Source organism: Fusarium keratoplasticum, chromosome 10, assembly GCF_025433545.1.
Source record: "Fusarium keratoplasticum isolate Fu6.1 chromosome 10, whole genome shotgun sequence".
Lineage (NCBI taxonomy): Eukaryota > Fungi > Ascomycota > Sordariomycetes > Hypocreales > Nectriaceae > Fusarium > Fusarium keratoplasticum.
In genome coordinates, this window is record NC_070538.1 from 702,434 (window position 1) to 719,725 (window position 17,292).

Sequence of the window (17,292 nt, forward strand, 5' to 3'; positions counted from 1 at the left end):
TCAGTGCATTGAGCGTTGGTGAAGAGGGTGAAGCGATGAGCCAAAGTTTGGAGCGGGCAAGGATTTTACATATGCAAAGTCGAGCAGATCAAGTTGCCCGGTGAGTTGTCTGTCTCGTCAAGATGGATATATGAAAGAGGTAGTTACTATGTTGCGACACGTAATCATATCATGTCATTGGTCTGTAAGAAAAATCTACAGTCGTTGCGTTTCGTGAGCCCGGCGATCATCAGTCTTGGACTAGATGATTTCGAGATACTACACGCAATGATCCGCAGTGACGATCTACCTCCTCTAGCGTGGGGACAAGACATCGTAAAGACCTTCGATCCTAAACAATCTTAAACGACGGCCTCCCTAGCTAAAAGAAACGCAGATGCGCGCATATTCAGAGACCAAACTGTTTCAGATCCACCGTTGGGTGTCTCTTCTTGCAATGCCGCCTAAAATTGTCCTTCCTGAAAACTGGTTTATCATATTTCCTACAACCCTTCACCGTACAAACCCAGTAGGTCCGACCATATTCATGTGTGGTTTCGACGTGACGTTTCAGGCCGTTGTTGCTAGCGAAGCTCGTGTTGCAAATATCACAACGGTGGCGAGAAGTGCTGTCATGCTGAGACCCTCGTGTTGTTTCGACGGAGGTCGGGCCTAAGGGCTGCTGCTGAATCTCATCCCAAGGGTGGGCAGAATCAGGTACAGGGGAGTGAGGAAGGTTATGAAGATCAAAGCGGCCGTAGCCTGAGGAATCGTCTTGTTGGGCATGAGACGAGACTCCTAGTCCTGAATGGACGCCGTCGGCACTCTCATTTGCTGACAAAAACGAGGAACTATTGGGGGGTGGGACACTTTCGTATGCGCTACAAGTCTCACATGCGTCGCCTCCCACACAACCACTGAAGTAGGAATACTCGAAGTGCTCTGATGAGGGTGCTGAAAGATCGTAGCCGTCCGAATGGTAAAAGGAGGCGTGTTGTCTGAATGCTTCACACGGCTCGTCGCCTGACAAGGGTCCGGCGGGGCAGGCCTCCTGCTAAACGCGCGGGAGACCCGACTTTTATGGTTTGGTTTGGAAAAAAGAAGTTGGAAACTGTTCAGTCCTGGGCCACTTCAAAAGAAGCTTTGCCCAGGACTGTTTATGGAAGATGAAGTGTATGAGGACGGGGCGAAGGAGGTCGGGTTGCTAGGAGCTTGAAAACCTTCGTGCTAGTGAGACATCCACCGGCTTTAAATCTACCTTTATCTTCACAACTCCTTCGCCCGGTTGATCAAGCGCCAGATTGTGTAGGGGCCAATTGCCCGCTTCCTGCACGTTCGATGAGGCTGTGCCCAACGTGGTTGTCCAATGACTATGGTGATGCTGTAGTGTGGGGATTCGTAGCAAAAGCAGCCTCAAAACTGACCAATAAGGGAAGATGAAATGCCTAATGCAAGCCTCACCGAGCTGACCGCAGAACAAGAGCATTTTCCTCGCAGCCCGTGAATGATCTCGTGCGGAGCTTGATGCGTACGCAGCCTCAAAACTGGCCAATTGGAAGGGAACTACACATGCGCGCCTCACGACGAACCAATCGCAGATAGTATCATAGCATCGCAAACGCGCTCGGTTTCTTTCAATCCGACCAATTTGTATTGGCCATTTTACTCGTGACCGAGACTCTCGCACAATCATGCATATGACAGGCTGGCAATAACTTTCTGGGTGTTGAGGGCCTCAAAAAGAGCCAACCGCAAGCCAAGCCACGTATCAGTACGGACATATCACCACCGGCCAAATGCGGGTTCTTTGTTTCTTGGAGTAACATGTAGCATAGCATCGCGAGTGACTCCTTCACTTATAAAAGGGATGGACGGACTCGGAATTTTGGACTTCAGACTTTCTACAATCATCTTCTATTTTCACACTGATTTCTCGACCAAGATCACATCACTCTGCCCACAACTTCTAAACATGAACGTCGGCCGCGACACCAGCATCTTGTCGGACCCGGCATTGCTTGAAAAGGTCGATAAGCTCCGCGACTTGAACATTGGTCAACATGTGCCTCTCCCCTAGGTAAGAATAGAAGACCGATATCTTACATGATTCAGCATGAGCTCACACATAATATAGCTTGTTGTAGTCGGAGATCAAAGCTCTGGCAAATCCTCCGTACTGGAAAGCCTCACCGGAATTCCGTTTCCCAAGAACCAAAACCTTTGCACCCGCCACGCAACACAGATCACATCTCGGCGCGATAGGCAGGATCGTGTCATCATACGCATCATTCCTGGGCCAAACGCATCAGACGAGCATAGGAAGCATGTGGGGGCATTTCAGGTGTCGGGGCTTTCAGGTTTGGAGTTCCGGCAACAATTCGCGGACATTCTGCAGAGGGTTTGTGAGCATTGAATATCGTTGATCAACTCCAATGGCTCACCAAAGACTAGGCGAATGAAAAAATGGGTCTGCGAGCCGATGTCTCAGTCGGGAATGGCTCTGTGTTCAGCGAAGACGTCCTCAAGATTGAGGTATATGGGCCTCACGAGGACTATCTCACCATCATTGATGTTCCGGGAATCTTCCGCACCACTACCCAAGGAACCACTAAAGACGACATGATCATGGTGAAGGACCTCGTCACGAAGTATATCAAAGACGAACGAACCATCATCTTGGCGGTGTTGCCGAGTAATGTCGACATTGCCACGCAAGAGATCTTGGAGATTGCCGAAGATTACGACAAGAATGGTGAGCGTACTCTCGGGGTGCTCACTAAGCCCGACCTAGTACTTGAATCTAGTGCACAGGCTGCCGTCTGTGACCTTGTTCAAGGCCAGAAACGCCCGCTCACTCTTGGCTACTTTCTTGTCCGCAACCGTGGATCGGATGGCCCCTCAAAGGAGCAGTCAGAGCTTGATCAGATTTTCCGAAACCAGCCATGGGCTGGCCTTCCACGGGATCGAGTAGGCATCCCAGCCCTCAAAGAGCAGCTTGCTTCGCTCTTGATCGACATTACTCGACGAGAGTATCCTAAGCTGCTCCAAGATGTCGGCAGTCAGATTAAAGAGTGCAAGAGGGAACTGGACAGCCTTGGGCCTCCCCGCCAGGATGAGCGCGAGCAACGCAGTTTTCTCTGCAACATTGCTGGAACTTTTCAGAGTCGTGCCAGGGCAGCGTTGGCGGCCGATTATAACGCAGATCCTGTTTTCGATCAAGACGCTCTTCGTCTAATCACGCAAGTGGTTAACATCACTGATGTTTTCAGCGCCGATTTTCAACAGGGTGCCCATTCACGACACTTCCAGAGTCTTGAGCTGCTCCCACAATCTGGTGAAGATGGGATGTCTGACGATGACGATTGTGATGGGACTTCAGTCGAGCTGATGATAGATAACTTGCGAGAGCTACTTCATCATGCAAAACTGGACGATGTTGCACCAGCAGAGCTTGCCGAACTCGGCGACGTCATTGAACTTTCGCGGGAAACACCAATGCCACATGACGATGTCACTTCATGGATCAGTAACATCTACTTGCAGTATAGGGGGCTTGATCTTGGCACCTTCAACGCAAACTTGGTTGCTACGGCTTTTGCAGAGCAGTCGCGCAAGTGGGCCGAAATGACCAAGACCTATATGAGCAGAGTAATCCTCACCGTCCACCGCTTTATCGCCGCCGCAATTCGTTCCGTCTGTCAGGAAGAGCAAGCCCGTTCCCAGTTGTGGTCCGCAATCCTTGACAGCCTAGTCGAACGCTACAGGATGGCAATGGACCAAGCGAAGCTACTGGTCGAAGTCGAACAACATAAGCAACCTTACACCCTCAACCGACAGTTCGCCGAAGCTCTGTCGAAGGCTCGGGGCCACCGAATCACTGAGTTGCTGCGTCCTAAGGCAAGAAAAGATACCAAGCAGTGGGGAGCGCTCCAGTATATGGCCAATCTGGACGACATTGCAAAAGCTGCTGAAGGCAAGAGCAATATGGAGCAATTGCAGGAAGAGATCCATGACATTCTTCGCGCCTACTACAGACTGGCGCTTGACCGGTTCATCGACAATGTCTTTCAACTCGCTGTTGACTACTCCCTGTTGCATGGCCCTTCCAGCCCTCTGAAAGTGTTCACTCAAGAGTGGGTGATCAGTCTGGAGCCCGATCGGCTGGAACGGATCGCTGGCGAGACCAAATCTGCCAGGAAGCGTCGCTTGAGACTTGCGAAGAAGATCGATGATTTGTCTAGCGCTTTGAGGATCCTCAAAAGCTAGCTGTCTGTCCGTTTTTTTTTTCGTGTGTGGTATCAAGTCTCGCAGGTGTGGTGGCAAGGGTCACGAATTTGTCAAGGGCAAGGATTACAACCATCGTGAATAGCTTCACGGTCAGCGTAGACGCTACACTATAGGTAGCACCCGGCAACAGCTTGCGGCCTTTAAGGCCGGCAGACTGAATATAGGTATAGGAAACTCACTCTCGTCGCTCCATTAGATAGAAAATTAAGCGCTCATTTAATCTTCATGGCCCATCAGGACCTGCGGCAGACTTGAGGGGATACTATTTGGGCCCTGTCCGTTTGGGTGATTGAACTTCCGGATAAGGATCAGCTGCAGGGTGAAGGCTACCATCTTCTGTAACGTATCCTCTTCCTGGCATGGATACCAGACAGAAGCGCACTCTTCAGTTCAACCTCGCATCAGCTTGCTCATCGATGTGAAAATCATCTCTATGATCAGTAACGCTGCAAAGCATGATATCCTGAGGAAGGAAGGAAGCTCAGCTAGGAGCAAGGCGGTTAGCAAGGGTTACTCCCTATCATACACCGATTTGATGAGTAGCCGTTACGGTAAGCCGGAAACGCCGATGCTCTAGACATATTAGGCTGGCCGCTCATGGTAATAGGAAGCTCTCTGAAGGTCGCGTGGTGTGATATGCAACCTAGTCATCCAATTACGCATAAAGCGTGGTTCACGACGCCATTGCAATCTAGGCAGCCACACACGAGGTCCAGTTCGAGCGCGATGAAAGAGTGCAGGGGAAAAAGAGCGGTGTAAATAACTTTGCTGCTTCTAGCTTCTTATGGAAGTAGCTCGGCAGAATGGTCTATGCTAACCTTTGCCCAGGCTCACTCTGTTGAGTTCTTCCAGTGCGCCATATAGCCACACGGAAATGGGTGTGCGAGACGGTATATCATGCTCAGGCGGCCCAAACGAAGCCCTCCGTAGATGAATCGTGTGTGGTCTTCAGTAGTCAACATTCCCTTCTTCCCATCGTCGTCAACTTCGTAACCATAATTATAAACTCAGGTACTGCATTGCCTCTTGAAGATGAGGTTCAGCGTATCGGGGGGGCACACCATCGCGAAAACCGTTACAGGTAACCACCATCATATACTCGTGTCCATCTCGTCCGCCTCGTCCGTCCCAACCCACGACATGGAACTTCGACAGTCGCGGTACAAGTGCGCCGGCACAGGGGAGACATTTGACGTCCCCGGATTCGCGTACTCCCTCTCCTCGCCGTGGTAACTACCCACAATGGGGAGATTGCCACGGTGCTTGACAAGCCGGTCAACCAGGTGTTCACTGATCTGGTTGCCGATGGAGTTCTTGTTGCGACACACAAAGATCAAAAAGTCGAGCGCACCACGACCGATTGCGGCTCGTTCGTTGGCGCGAGAGATGTCTTCGGCCCTCGCGAGACGCTGTTCAACTTCCTCATCTTGCCGGACAAAGGCTATAGATGGGGGCTGCTCGGTGCTGGCAGCCTCATTGTCCTTGTGGGCCAACATCTTGTGGTACTTGTTCTCGATCATTTGCCTGGCCTTGTACCGTTCCGCCCGCGAATCATTCTCGGGCGTCCTGGGAGTCGGGGGCATGCTCTGACCTGTCCGGAGGCAGTGTGCCTTGCCAAAGTGGACAGACTTGATCTTCTTCTCCTTGGCAAACCTTGGCATCCTCCCAGTTCTGGAGGAATTGTCCCCGTCAAACGAGTGACAAATGCTGTCAGTGTCACTGTCGTCATCAGACGACGAGCAATCACTGTCGCTCTCTCCAGAATCCAGGTCGTCACAGAAGTTGATGGGAGCAACCTTCTTGAGACACGACTTGACGGGTATCCTTGTCCGATGCTTGGGCTTTCGAGAGGGAAGCACCGGACGGTCAAAGTCGTAGGCCTTGTCGGACGGGGACTTGAGATCTCCCCACGAATTTATATTTAGGAGAATACCCTCTAGACGAAAGACCTCACGATTCTTCTTGATGACAGACCTAGGAGAACACCCGCAAGCGCTGTGATGATGCGCAGTAGGCTTTGCGGGGGGAGGTTTGGGGATCTCCTCCTCTCTGACCAATCGTCGAAGTGCCTTCTTCTTCTCGTGGTCCACAACAAAACTACAATTCGCTCTGCGGCCTCGGCCCACACCAAGGACCTCATGAGGACGCGAGGTGTGCCTGGAGTTTCGCTGGGACGTCGGGCGGACTGATCCCACCACCGAAAGAGAAGAGAACATGTCGGAGTCGGATTCTGGGGTGGTCATGGGAAAATTGACCTGCACCCCCGACGAGAAAAAGCTGAAGGTGTGAGAGTCGACCATGGGTACGTCGACGGAAGTGTTGTAGGAGATGGCGAGTTGAGCATGTCCGAAGACGGCGGAGTGTTGGCTAAAAGCCGAGTTGCAGCCCTCTGAGTTCATCTTCTTGACTTGACTGCCGAAAGGTGGTGCAGCGGTATCGGGAAGGGTAGGAGTGTCGCCGAGCTTGTTGAGCCAAGCTGTGATATGGTTTGGCTGAGGAGTAACTCGATCTTGTTCTTTCTGAATGTATTTTGTGACCCAAGAGCAGCCACAAAAGGGGGAGTGAATATGAGCCATAAAAGGTAGAGTGCCCAAAAAGATCAAAAAAGGTTGAGAAGGAATCAAAAAGGTTAAAAAAAAAAAGATCAAGAAAGTGTTAAAAAGTATAAGGTGGTGATCGGGAGAAGTTGAGGACTCGAGATGATCGGAGTCCAGGGTTGCAATGCGTGTGAGTGCCTGCTAAACGGAAGAAGCTGTTGTCAATTTTCGTGAATCTGTCAGAATGATGATCAGAGTGGAAAGAGTGGGTGATTGATCAAGGAGAAGAATCAGGCATGGAGCTGGGTGGTTTAAGTAGATGTCGACAAGGGGCTGGAAAGTTTATCGTGTCGCAGGCTTCCGTGAAGATATATCAAGAATTCGGCCGAGAGAGAGAAATTCGGATGCGATTGAACAAACGGACAGAGAGGGAAGGAAGCTGGTGTTATGTACATCGTGAAGGAAGCTCTCGTGCTGCAGCTAGGTGGCTGAAGCTAATCTTTCAACGTAGTCACCGAGACGATGAGTTTTGTTAAGCAGAGTCATGCGATCATAGACTTGGCAGAAGTTTCAAGCTCCAAAGATTTATCGACTCTTGGATTTGGATGCTAGGAATAGATATGGGGTCTTAGACCTAGGTGATATTGGATGAGAACCAAGTAGGTCGTACATCAAATGAAGAGGCAGTACACATAGCCGACATGAACGTTTCAGACACGTGCTTACAGGGCTGAGCAGACATTGCCATAAAGTAATATCGAAGGCAGGAGTAACCCCCCTCGGGTCCAGGAAGGATGGGTTTACTGCAGACCCAGGTCATTGCATGTGGGCATAGATAAAACGTGGATCGGCGTAGAACCTCTGGAGAAAATCAACTTTGCTTCTACACACACACCTCCCTCCCTGTTGGATCCGTATTCTTAATATTGGTCACATCTGGACAGTTACATGAGGTTCTCTGAATTCTTGACCCTCTGGATCTCCCTTTTGGGATACTCGTTATCTAGGTGGCATGCAGCAGTAGGAAGCAAATAAACTTTGTTTGTGACTCAATCAAAGATACTTACGTCATGCATTTGTTTGTGAGGCAACGTGTGTTCTTGTGGTTGGTGGCTGGAGAGGAGGCTTCTTGGGAGGAGATGAGGATCGGGGCCAGAGAGCGGATGGTTGTTCGGGAGCGAAGCAACGGTAGATTGAGTTGAAAGTCAATCGTCCACTAAAATAATGCAAATGATTTTCGGAACTGGCTTGAGGGTAGCTGCCAATGTGACTGTCTTGCTGTCTCTGAGTTGGAGTTGACCATGGGCCTAGTGGCCAGGACGACAAAACTGAAGGCACCAGAGCTTTTCATCCGGATACAAACGATGATTACCTCTTCAGCCAGGTACTGTGAGGGTAACTCCTCAGTTGCATTGACTTTGGCGTTGTTAGAGTTCTGCCCTGCAGGGGGGCATGGGCTATGATGTGTGATTTCGAGTCCTGGCTTCCATCCAATGACATTGGTGAGATGGCCGAGTTGGTTATGGCGTCAGGTTAAGGTCACCTTAACAACCTAAGATTCCTGATGGAGCAATCCTCCTGGGTTCGAGTCCCAGTCTCATCAAATTCTTCTTTTTGACTTTTTGCTGTTTACGTCTTTTACTGACCCTTTGCGTCAGTGACATTTTGCCGTTTGAACATTCGAAAACGCTTCATTAGATGTCTTCGCTGAATGGAATTAGCTTTTATTTGGTACTCGAATTGTACTCGCTGTTAGCTCCCATCCGTTCTTCAGGATAGCAACATCTACTCGTATAGCTCAAGCCTGGACAAAGTAGCTACATGTCTATCCATTAAAATATTATCCATCAACCTAAGAACTAGAATCCACCCATCTAGTGATGTGTTTGTTGTACGTTTGATCTTGGGGCATCAACCTGGCGAAGATCTGAGGCCATCTTGCATCGGAAGCCTATCTTCCACAGCGCCTGTGACTCGTCAATGTATGCCCCAGCGCTGACAAATGCATCTAGATAGCGGCAACGATCTTAGAGATATGGGTCGATTTGTTTCAGGCTGGACTCGCTAGACGGATATCGGCGATTGATCATGAGGAGGCTCAACTTGCCGTTGTTTTGGTGCTACACTCAGCTGGATGACTGGAAGTTTATGAGTCCCCTTAATGACTAAATTGCCAATCTTAAAGAAGCAACAAACTTCGTCCGACTTTTTGAGTCACAGCAAGATGAGTTGGCGATATGGTATCTGGTCTGACTCTTGTTTGTGCGGGGTTGAGCACATTCTTCGGTTCTCGGCAGAGGAGCTATAAAACCCAATACGAGCCAACAGATGCCGATTTCGCACTTCATCCCTTCAAAAACAACTTTTCAACAGAGCCCATAAACGGATTGATTCACTGACAAGATGATTGGCTCGATATTGAGGCCGTGGGGCATCATGTCCATCTCGACATTCTACCTCTTCGCCACCGTCGCCAAGCTCGCTTTCTCTGGTGATTTACGCACCTTGTTCTCTTGGGAGGCCTTTCATGATGCATGGTTTGGCAACTTTTGGGTGTACATGGGTCCCAAGTCCAAGGCCGGGGCTGAGGGTTGGGTCGTCCCTTTGCTCGAGGGCCGTGTCAAGGATGGCAAGATTCACGAGAATGCTCAAGGTCCACCGATTGATGGTGTCATCTTGGAGATTGGAGCTGGCAGTGGAATGTGGACGCAGGTTCTGGCTGATGTCATTAAGAAGACCAAGCCAACTTCCGAGAAGCCCTCGAGCAAGATCTATGGCGTCGAGCCGAACCCCATCTCTGCTGCGGCTCTGAAGCGACGGGTCGATGAGACAGGACTCGTCGGTACATACGAAGTCCTACCTTTTGGCATCCAAGACTTGAAAGATGAGACTTCCATCGGCCCAGGAAGTGTCGACTGCATCATCACGGTTCAATGTCTCTGCAGCATCCCGGAGCCAGAGAAGAACATCCGCCTTCTGTACGACTACCTCAAGCCAGGTGGCCGGTGGTATGTCTACGAACATGTCAAGTCAGAACAAGGCACCGTAATTCCATTGATTCAGAGTGAGTGACCTTAAAATTACGATGTCGAACACGGACTAACTTGTGACAGGGCTCACCAACATCCCTTGGGAGTACCTCGTCGGGTCCTGCAAGCTGTGTCGGCCAACTCTCAGGTCAATCCTCAAAGTTGGTGATTGGGATAGATTCAATGTGGCTCCTCTCTCGGGTGAGAGTTGGCTCGAAGTGATTCCTCACATTGCTGGGACCTTGACTAAGGCGTCGTAGATGTTCAACGGAGGCCAAGACATCATGCACGGAAGCAGTCCAGAGTCGTTGCTTGCCAGACATATTAGATGATGCCGGTGTCACTAGCTCGCCAAGAGTGGCTGCTGAGATACCTTTTTATAGTATCTATTCTCAGTTGTAAGAATGACAGTCCATCCCCGCAGTGCCATTAGACCGTTTCACAAAACGCCCGACTTATTCGTGGCTGCAGCGGGAAATTACTGCTCGGCAGTTGTCAACAATGCATTCGTTTTCATTCGACATTGGACCAGCCTCAATCTGGTCGTAGCCCTGTAAGACGGACTAATAGCTCCCGAAGCTCAACACGACCCTTGTGAATAGAGACCAAAACAACTCCAATAGAAACAGAAAACCTCTGCGGGGTGTCAATCACCGACGGTCCGTGACCCCGTAGATCATCGCAGTCCCTCAGCTTTCATCAAACTGTGGAGTCGATCTCAATGCTCCGAGTCAGCCTTGTGCCCCTTTTGCTAGAGGTCGATGCCTTGCACCTTGCTCTTCTCGGATTGGGGTTTGATGGTGCGACCAGACGGGGCAGGGATCAACGCGGACAACTCAGCTGGCGGTCTAATTTGGACAAGGCCGTGAGAAGCTTGTACAAGTCATCTGCAACGTCAACGGCACAATATTGCCCCGTCAATTAGAAGGGTTGTGGTATAAAGACCTTCATTGACACTACCTATCTGATATTGCGTGATCAAGAGAGACTATCAAGCCGACAACTATTCAACTCCCTATTCAACTCTATCTTAACAGCTCTACCTTTTCAAGATTTCAACATGAAGTTCACCGCCGCTCTCCTCTTCCTCATCCCCCTCGCCGCTGCCGGCCCCGCTAAGCAGTCCGCTGAGGTCCTCCCTGAGCTGTCTTCTGCCTCTGCCGGCGAAGACCGTTATGATCTTGGTGGCCATGGCGATGCTATGCAGCTCGCCGCTGTTACCTGCCCTGCCAAATACCCCCGATACTGCCCCATCGGTGGATTCTGCTGCCGTACCAAGAAGTGCTGCAAGTACGAGTGTTGCAAGAACACCGCGAGATACTGCAGCGCTGGGCGATGCTATCTCTAAGCGAATGCACGGTGAGTGAAGGAAAGATATCTTTGTGTGAGGATATTACTGATAGTTTTGGTGACAGTCGAGACTGAATCGCTCTGAAGCATCGCAAACTCAGCCATGAAGCTTCGTTCATGAGACTGGGAGAACGACGTCCTCGTCGCCGGCACTTTTCTGGATCTTTTCGTTATTAAATCTACAACATGCATTTTGGATTCAAGTAGAGAAATTTCAATGTATATAATTACAGAGATAAATTTTCTTTCTTATCACTCATCTTGCTGTCGGTACTCGAGGGGATAACTGAGCCAGAAGACCAGCATTCCCAATGGCGCTGACGGGATGCCCAGGGCATTTTCCCCTGCTAATTAGGAGTTCTGTATCGTAAAGCCAATGCAAAATCAGGAAATGAGACAGCAGCCATGATTGAAGAAGATAAAATGGAGAAGGACATGGCCGTGATAACTCCTGGTCCCTAAAGGGCAGCCTCCTGGGCAAACGCATAAAGCTCTTTTTTTTATTAAAAAAGAAAAGAAAATATAATATCACATTAAACTCATAGCCTCTCTTCAATAGTCGCACTATCTATAATAGATGCCGGTGCCTGGACGACCTTGTCCCGGAAATAGTCAATAAAGCCCTTTCCAAAACCATCCAAACGTTTGGAACTGCTAACGCCACGACCAAGGATCCCATACACGACAAAGTGTACAGCGAAAATCTTTGGAAACTCTACACGCTCGATGGAGTAGCCAGCCTTCCAGTCAGCACCCAGAAGCTCCTGGACCTTGGCTCGCGATAGATATGATCGCAACCATTCCCACTGGGCCGGGGTGCGGACAAACAGGCCAAAGTTGAGATTTGCGCCCTTGTCACCGGAGCGACCAAGTGCAATGTCACCAAGACGCACATGACGGAGCTCGGGATCAGTTTGGATATATGGCTCTGCGTCATATGATTGACGCTGGCCCAGATCCTCAAACGCTGGCGGCTGGCAAGTCGCAAACGACTCAATTTCTCCCTCGGAGTCAACGAACTTAACACATTCGTTAATGTCAGACTGATGCCATAGGGCAGGATAGAATGCGAGATAGGGACGAGGAATCGCTGTTCGCATATCGAGAGAGCTATGAAACCCTAGGACTCGGATTAGTCAAGGCAGGTCTACTCCCAGCAACCGGGCACTAACCTGAGAAATGTTTCAGTGAGATGTTCCGTACAGCAACACTGATGGCATTGAGAAGAGACACTTCAGGGGCTTGTGCAAAAATGCGGAAGTAGACGGTACTGCTGTTTTGACCAGCTGGGTCGGGAGCAGGAACTCCAATTCTTCAACCTCAGTCAGTCAGTAGGTAAAATCAGAAAGAAGGTGGGATCAGGATAGATGAACGTACTGCTGGAACTCAAGGACGTCAAATCGCTGCAACGCTTCTTTTCCAAGGAAGAAACGAATCTGCTTCTGAAAAAGCTCCAACTTCTTAGCCGTACCGTAACCTGAAGCATTGAATAGCGCCTGCATTTCGTAACCGCCCTTGTAGAAAACGGCAAGCTTTGTCGTGCTTGGAGGCGGAGCTCCACGAACTCCAGAAACACGGACCCTAGCACGAGGTTAACATTTCTTCGTCATAGACTGCCAGTTTCCATCATGTAAAGGCTCACCTATCTAACCCAACTTGTTCCATAGAGACATCATCCAGGTATGCCTTGACATCGCTGTTGAGATAAACGTTGCCTTGCAACTCGTAAAGAAGCTGGCAACTGCAGGTATCAATAGTGACCATGCCTCCCGTCCCTGGATGCTTGGTAATCACGCATGTTCCATCCTGGTCTATCTCAGCAATTGGAAAGCCAGGGTCGACGAAGCGTTCAATGTCAAAGGCATCAAAGCCGGCAAAGTTGCCGCCTGTGACGTAGGCCGAACATTCGATCAAGTGGCCGGCGATCAAAGCGCCAGCTAGCTCGTTGTAGCTCGTGTTCTTCCATGACCACCAGTACCATGCGCAGGCTATCACCGGGCTTGCATCTGAGGCTCGGCCGCAAATGACGACATCTGCCCCTTTCTGTAGAGCCTCGTAGATGGAATGCGCGCCGAGGTAGGCATTGGCCGAAACAATTTCACGGGGCTCTTGGCCCTCTCGTGTAAAGAGATATGACTCTGGAGAAACGGTAACATGTTGGTTCCCAGAGTCAAAATGTGGCAGAGCTTGTTCCGTCTGCTGAGGCATGTGATTGCCGAGCTCAGGCAATATGTTGTCGCCAGAGATGTATGCGACCTTTAGGTCGTAGCCTCTGTCTTTGACCTAAGATCCTCTTAGTCAAGTATTTCAAGATCCAGTGCAAACCATTTACCAGTTTGGCCACTCTCGTGGCTAGGCCGCCGGGATTCAGGGCGCCTCCATTGATGACAACCTTGATGCGTTTCTGCGAAATCACATCGATTGTCTGTTGTATCCCATCCCAAGCGGTTTCTTCGTAGCCGGGGTGCCGGCCCTGTCTAAATGCTTCGGCATTATTTGCCATGTTGACCTCTTTGTACGATTAGCCAATCTCAAGCTTGAATGTAGGATACTAAGGGACATACCGGCCAGATAATCGCCAGTAATGAAATCGATGTCGCCCAGGGTAGCCTGCTTGTACATTTCTTGAGCCGGATCACCTACAAAGTTCATGATTAGTTTCATCCATGTGTGCTCCCGCCCTCTCAGTCGAGCCTACCGTGATAGCCAGAGCAGTTCGCTATACGTACTGGCCTGACACCAAATGCCCCGGCTCGCCAGTTGCTTGTGACGCTCATGATGGAAGAAGACGGTACACGATTAGAAAAGGGGTGGCACCTTGAATGAAGGAGATTTTAGGGATCATGCTGCGTTATCGAGGCACACCTGTCTCCCTTTATCTGCGTCATGAACTGAGCAGATACCTTCTTTCCGATGCGAGGAGTATTCTGATCAGACTCTCAACCAGGTGGCCAAGGTCAAAACTCCGAGGACAAGACCCACAAGGACCATGAACTCCGGGCGGGGGACCCGGACCGCTCGGCCCGTTGGTCTATCGGAGTTCTGAAACTCCGACTCTCTACCCGAATGACACTGAATCGCCCAAGGCCGAATAATGGAGTTTTCAGGCTCAAGGCAAAAACATAGGCAAATGGAATTATTCTCTTCTTTCTTAAATGGCTTTCTTCTTTCCTTCACTCCGTCTCTGAAGGCCACATTATCCACCATAAACCATTGTTTTTTTTTTTTACATATTCTGAGGCTCTCTTTGCTCAGCAATGTCGCGTTACTCAATCTTTTCAGAATCGGCTAGGATTCTAAACGAAGTCCTCCTCTCTGATCCTAAACTCGACCTTCCTACCTCCTTCGCCGAAGCAGCCAAAAAAGTCGAGTTCGTCGGAGGTGATGACCAGCCTTTCGTCCTGACCCCTCTCAAAATCACGGAGTCATGCGCTTCGCTCACTGCTCTCGTGGCCACTGCTGCGAATGTCGTGGCCGCCGAGAGATATGGGATTCCGTATCAAGGCGTTCAAGTCAACACTGATGTGGCCACTCTATTCCTAGAGTCAGTTTTGCTACCGACCATCGGTGGCAAGCCATTTACGCAACATCCACAAATGATCAAGGAGCTCGCTAAAATGGACATTCATCAAAATATGAAGCCCATCAAATTCTACGCTACCAACATCTATCGGACCAAAGATGGTCGATGGTACCACCTCCATGGTTCCATGAACGCAGGCCCAACTATGAATATGCTTGGTGTGGACGATGCCGACGTTACGCCACGAGAGGCAATCGAAATTTATGCCAAAAAGGTCGCCAATTGGGAATCCGAAGATCTCGAGGAGACAGCCAACAACAAATTCGATCAAGCGGGCGTTGTCTGCCGGACACCTGAAGAATTCTTTTCCAGCGAGCACGGGAACATCATGGCTCAAGAACCGCTGTGGAACAAGACACCCATATCAGCGCCAATGAAACCTTGGCCTCAGCCGAAAAGTCGCGATGGATATAAACCTCTAGCTGGTATCCGGGTCATCGACTTCTCTCGCGTCATTGCAGCCCCAGCCGTGTCCAAGCTTTTGGCTGCTCTTGGTGCCGACGTTCTTCGCGTGTCGTGCGATAAACTGCCAGAGTATCCAGCGACCATGCCAGATCTTCAAACTGGCAAGAGAGACACAAATCTTGACTTGAAGACAGAGGCGGGAAAGAAAGCCTTTTCTGAGCTTGTGACAGGCGCCGATGTCCTCATCGATGGATATCGCCCTGGGGCCCTACAGCGACTCGGGTTTGACTCGGGCTCGTTACGAAGATTGAATCCCAGTTTGATATACTTGCGGGAAAACTGCTATGGTTTCAAGGGTCCGCTGGCTGGTCGATCCGGCTGGCAACAGATCAGTGATTGCTTAGTTGGTTTGTCTTGGTTACAAGGCGAGTTTCTTGGGCTGGATGAGCCTGTCGTACCACTTCTACGTAAGTTGACCATCATTATGCCTCTCTTTTCTCTTCCTCAATTTCCCCAGCACTTTCAGACTGACCCAATAATCCAGCCAATTCGGACTACCAGACGGGCTTAGTCGGCGCTGTGGCAGTTATCGACGCTCTACTGGCTCGCGCAAAAGATAACGTGACGTTTGATCTTGAAATCAGCTTGACTCAATACAACATCTGGTATTACCGATTGGGCACATATAGCGAAGACCAGCAGCAGCAACTCAGAATCCGAGACACCCAATTTAGCCCACGCCATTACGACGAGATGAGCACCCTTGTCGGCAAGACGCACAAGTCTTTGGAGAAGGTTCGTCCGGATCTCTTTACCCACCCAGAGTTTTTTTGGACCATGTCAGGCAAGGAATATGGCATCGACGAAGACCTCAAGATCCTAGCGCCTGCCTTCACATTTGAGTCTTCAGAGATGGCATGGGAGATTCCCACGGGGCGTCGGGGCAGGTCTAAGCCTGAATGGTTGGACTAGTAGATCGAGAGGACATCGGAGTTGTCACCAGGGGCTTGGCGGGTGGAAGAACCATCGAAGTTCCAGACGGGGAGGTCCTCAGGCTTTCTCTTGATGTCATCACCTAAAATGATATTTTTCACTGCTTCCATTGCGCTTCCCAACTACTTAGTGTGAATATAGGCTGCAGCTGGTAAACACTCCTAAGGTATTCCTTCGAAGGTCGTAGCCTGACTCATGAAGCGTACTCTTGAGGCCGGAGTTTCGGCAAATGAATTGTGGGTCCACCAAGCGGAATTGACCCCGGCAGAGGTGAACCAAATGAACCAAGTTTGTTCATGACACTTTCATCATCGATTTCTTAGGACACAGACTTCATTACTTTGAGATAACGCCTAATCGAGATCTACCGACATCTGCACATCAGTAAACTCTACTCGGAAGGACCGTTTCTTGATTTCAATGGCTGGCGTGCGTGTGGATCGTCGGCGCCGCTTTGCTAAGGTACGTCATGCTGGGAACCATCTGAAACTCCGAACATTACTGAAATGCGTCCACTCCAGGCTTGTGATGCTTGTCGGCGTAAGAAACTCCGATGTGATGGTCAACGCCCAATTTGTACTCGCTGTCAGCACCTCGGCAACTCATGTCGCTATGCCGATGTGGCCAAACCCAATAGGGGCTCTGTTCAGCGCTCCCTGGCTGTGTCACGAGAGGCACGCGCCGAGGAAGCCGGACCGAGCAATGCTTGTATGACGGATGTGCAGAGACCCCCTATCGGCGTAGCGGAGCAAGTCATAGTCGAACATGACAATGGTCCCCGCTCTCGAGAGTCTTCTCAGAACCCTGCCAGCCAAAGTCCGCGTGCAGCGAGCACCCATGGTTCGCCATCGGGCACTTCTACGGGCATCGTCGTGGGTGATAGCAAGGATATGCGTTTCTTTGGTAAGTATGAATCATGCATCTTGAAAATATGCACCCAAAAAATTCTTTAACGTGTGTTCTTCTCATTCTAGGACCATCTGCCTGGGTGCCGCCCGGATTCTCGGATCTCACACACGGCCAATCTACTCCTCAGCACGCACCAAAACAAGCCTTTCCTTCTAAAGAATCTTGGTCCAGGTGGACACACCCGTCAGTTCGTACCACTTTAGAGAGACGTACGAAACAA

General features: G+C 50.2%; 6 protein-coding genes across 6 annotated transcripts; 4 read left to right on the forward strand and 2 right to left on the reverse strand.

Moving 5' to 3' along the window:
- Positions 1-1,951: 1,951 nt before the first annotated feature.
- NCS57_01207900 (uncharacterized protein) lies at positions 1,952-4,245 on the forward strand (the record flags this gene model as incomplete). The annotated part of the gene is made up of 3 exons (XM_053061761.1): positions 1,952-2,041; positions 2,114-2,377; positions 2,431-4,245. 3 exons carry the CDS (start codon positions 1,952-1,954, stop codon positions 4,243-4,245), a joined length of 2,169 nt encoding a protein of 722 aa, XP_052908289.1.
- Positions 4,246-5,357: 1,112 nt separating this feature from the next.
- NCS57_01208000 (uncharacterized protein) lies at positions 5,358-6,842 on the reverse strand (the record flags this gene model as incomplete). The annotated part of the gene is made up of 1 exon (XM_053061762.1): positions 5,358-6,842. One exon carries the CDS (start codon positions 6,840-6,842, stop codon positions 5,358-5,360), a length of 1,485 nt encoding a protein of 494 aa, XP_052908290.1.
- A 2,364-nt stretch (positions 6,843-9,206) lies between these two features.
- NCS57_01208100 (uncharacterized protein) lies at positions 9,207-10,092 on the forward strand (the record flags this gene model as incomplete). Its single annotated transcript, XM_053061763.1, has 2 exons — positions 9,207-9,867; positions 9,917-10,092. 2 exons carry the CDS (start codon positions 9,207-9,209, stop codon positions 10,090-10,092), a joined length of 837 nt encoding a protein of 278 aa, XP_052908291.1.
- A 725-nt stretch (positions 10,093-10,817) lies between these two features.
- Positions 10,818-11,180, forward strand: NCS57_01208200 (uncharacterized protein; the record flags this gene model as incomplete). Its single annotated transcript, XM_053061764.1, has 1 exon — positions 10,818-11,180. Exon 1 carries the CDS (start codon positions 10,893-10,895, stop codon positions 11,178-11,180), a length of 288 nt encoding a protein of 95 aa, XP_052908292.1. The 5' UTR covers positions 10,818-10,892.
- A 541-nt stretch (positions 11,181-11,721) lies between these two features.
- On the reverse strand, positions 11,722-13,959 carry NCS57_01208300 (uncharacterized protein; the record flags this gene model as incomplete). Its single annotated transcript, XM_053061765.1, has 7 exons — positions 11,722-12,302; positions 12,355-12,494; positions 12,560-12,763; positions 12,825-13,465; positions 13,515-13,693; positions 13,747-13,821; positions 13,881-13,959. The coding sequence occupies 7 exons, from the start codon at positions 13,957-13,959 to the stop codon at positions 11,722-11,724; spliced, it is 1,899 nt and encodes a 632-aa protein (XP_052908293.1).
- A 480-nt stretch (positions 13,960-14,439) lies between these two features.
- Positions 14,440-16,142, forward strand: NCS57_01208400 (uncharacterized protein; the record flags this gene model as incomplete). The annotated part of the gene is made up of 2 exons (XM_053061766.1): positions 14,440-15,637; positions 15,715-16,142. The coding sequence occupies 2 exons, from the start codon at positions 14,440-14,442 to the stop codon at positions 16,140-16,142; spliced, it is 1,626 nt and encodes a 541-aa protein (XP_052908294.1).
- Between the last annotated feature and the right edge of the window lie 1,150 nt (positions 16,143-17,292).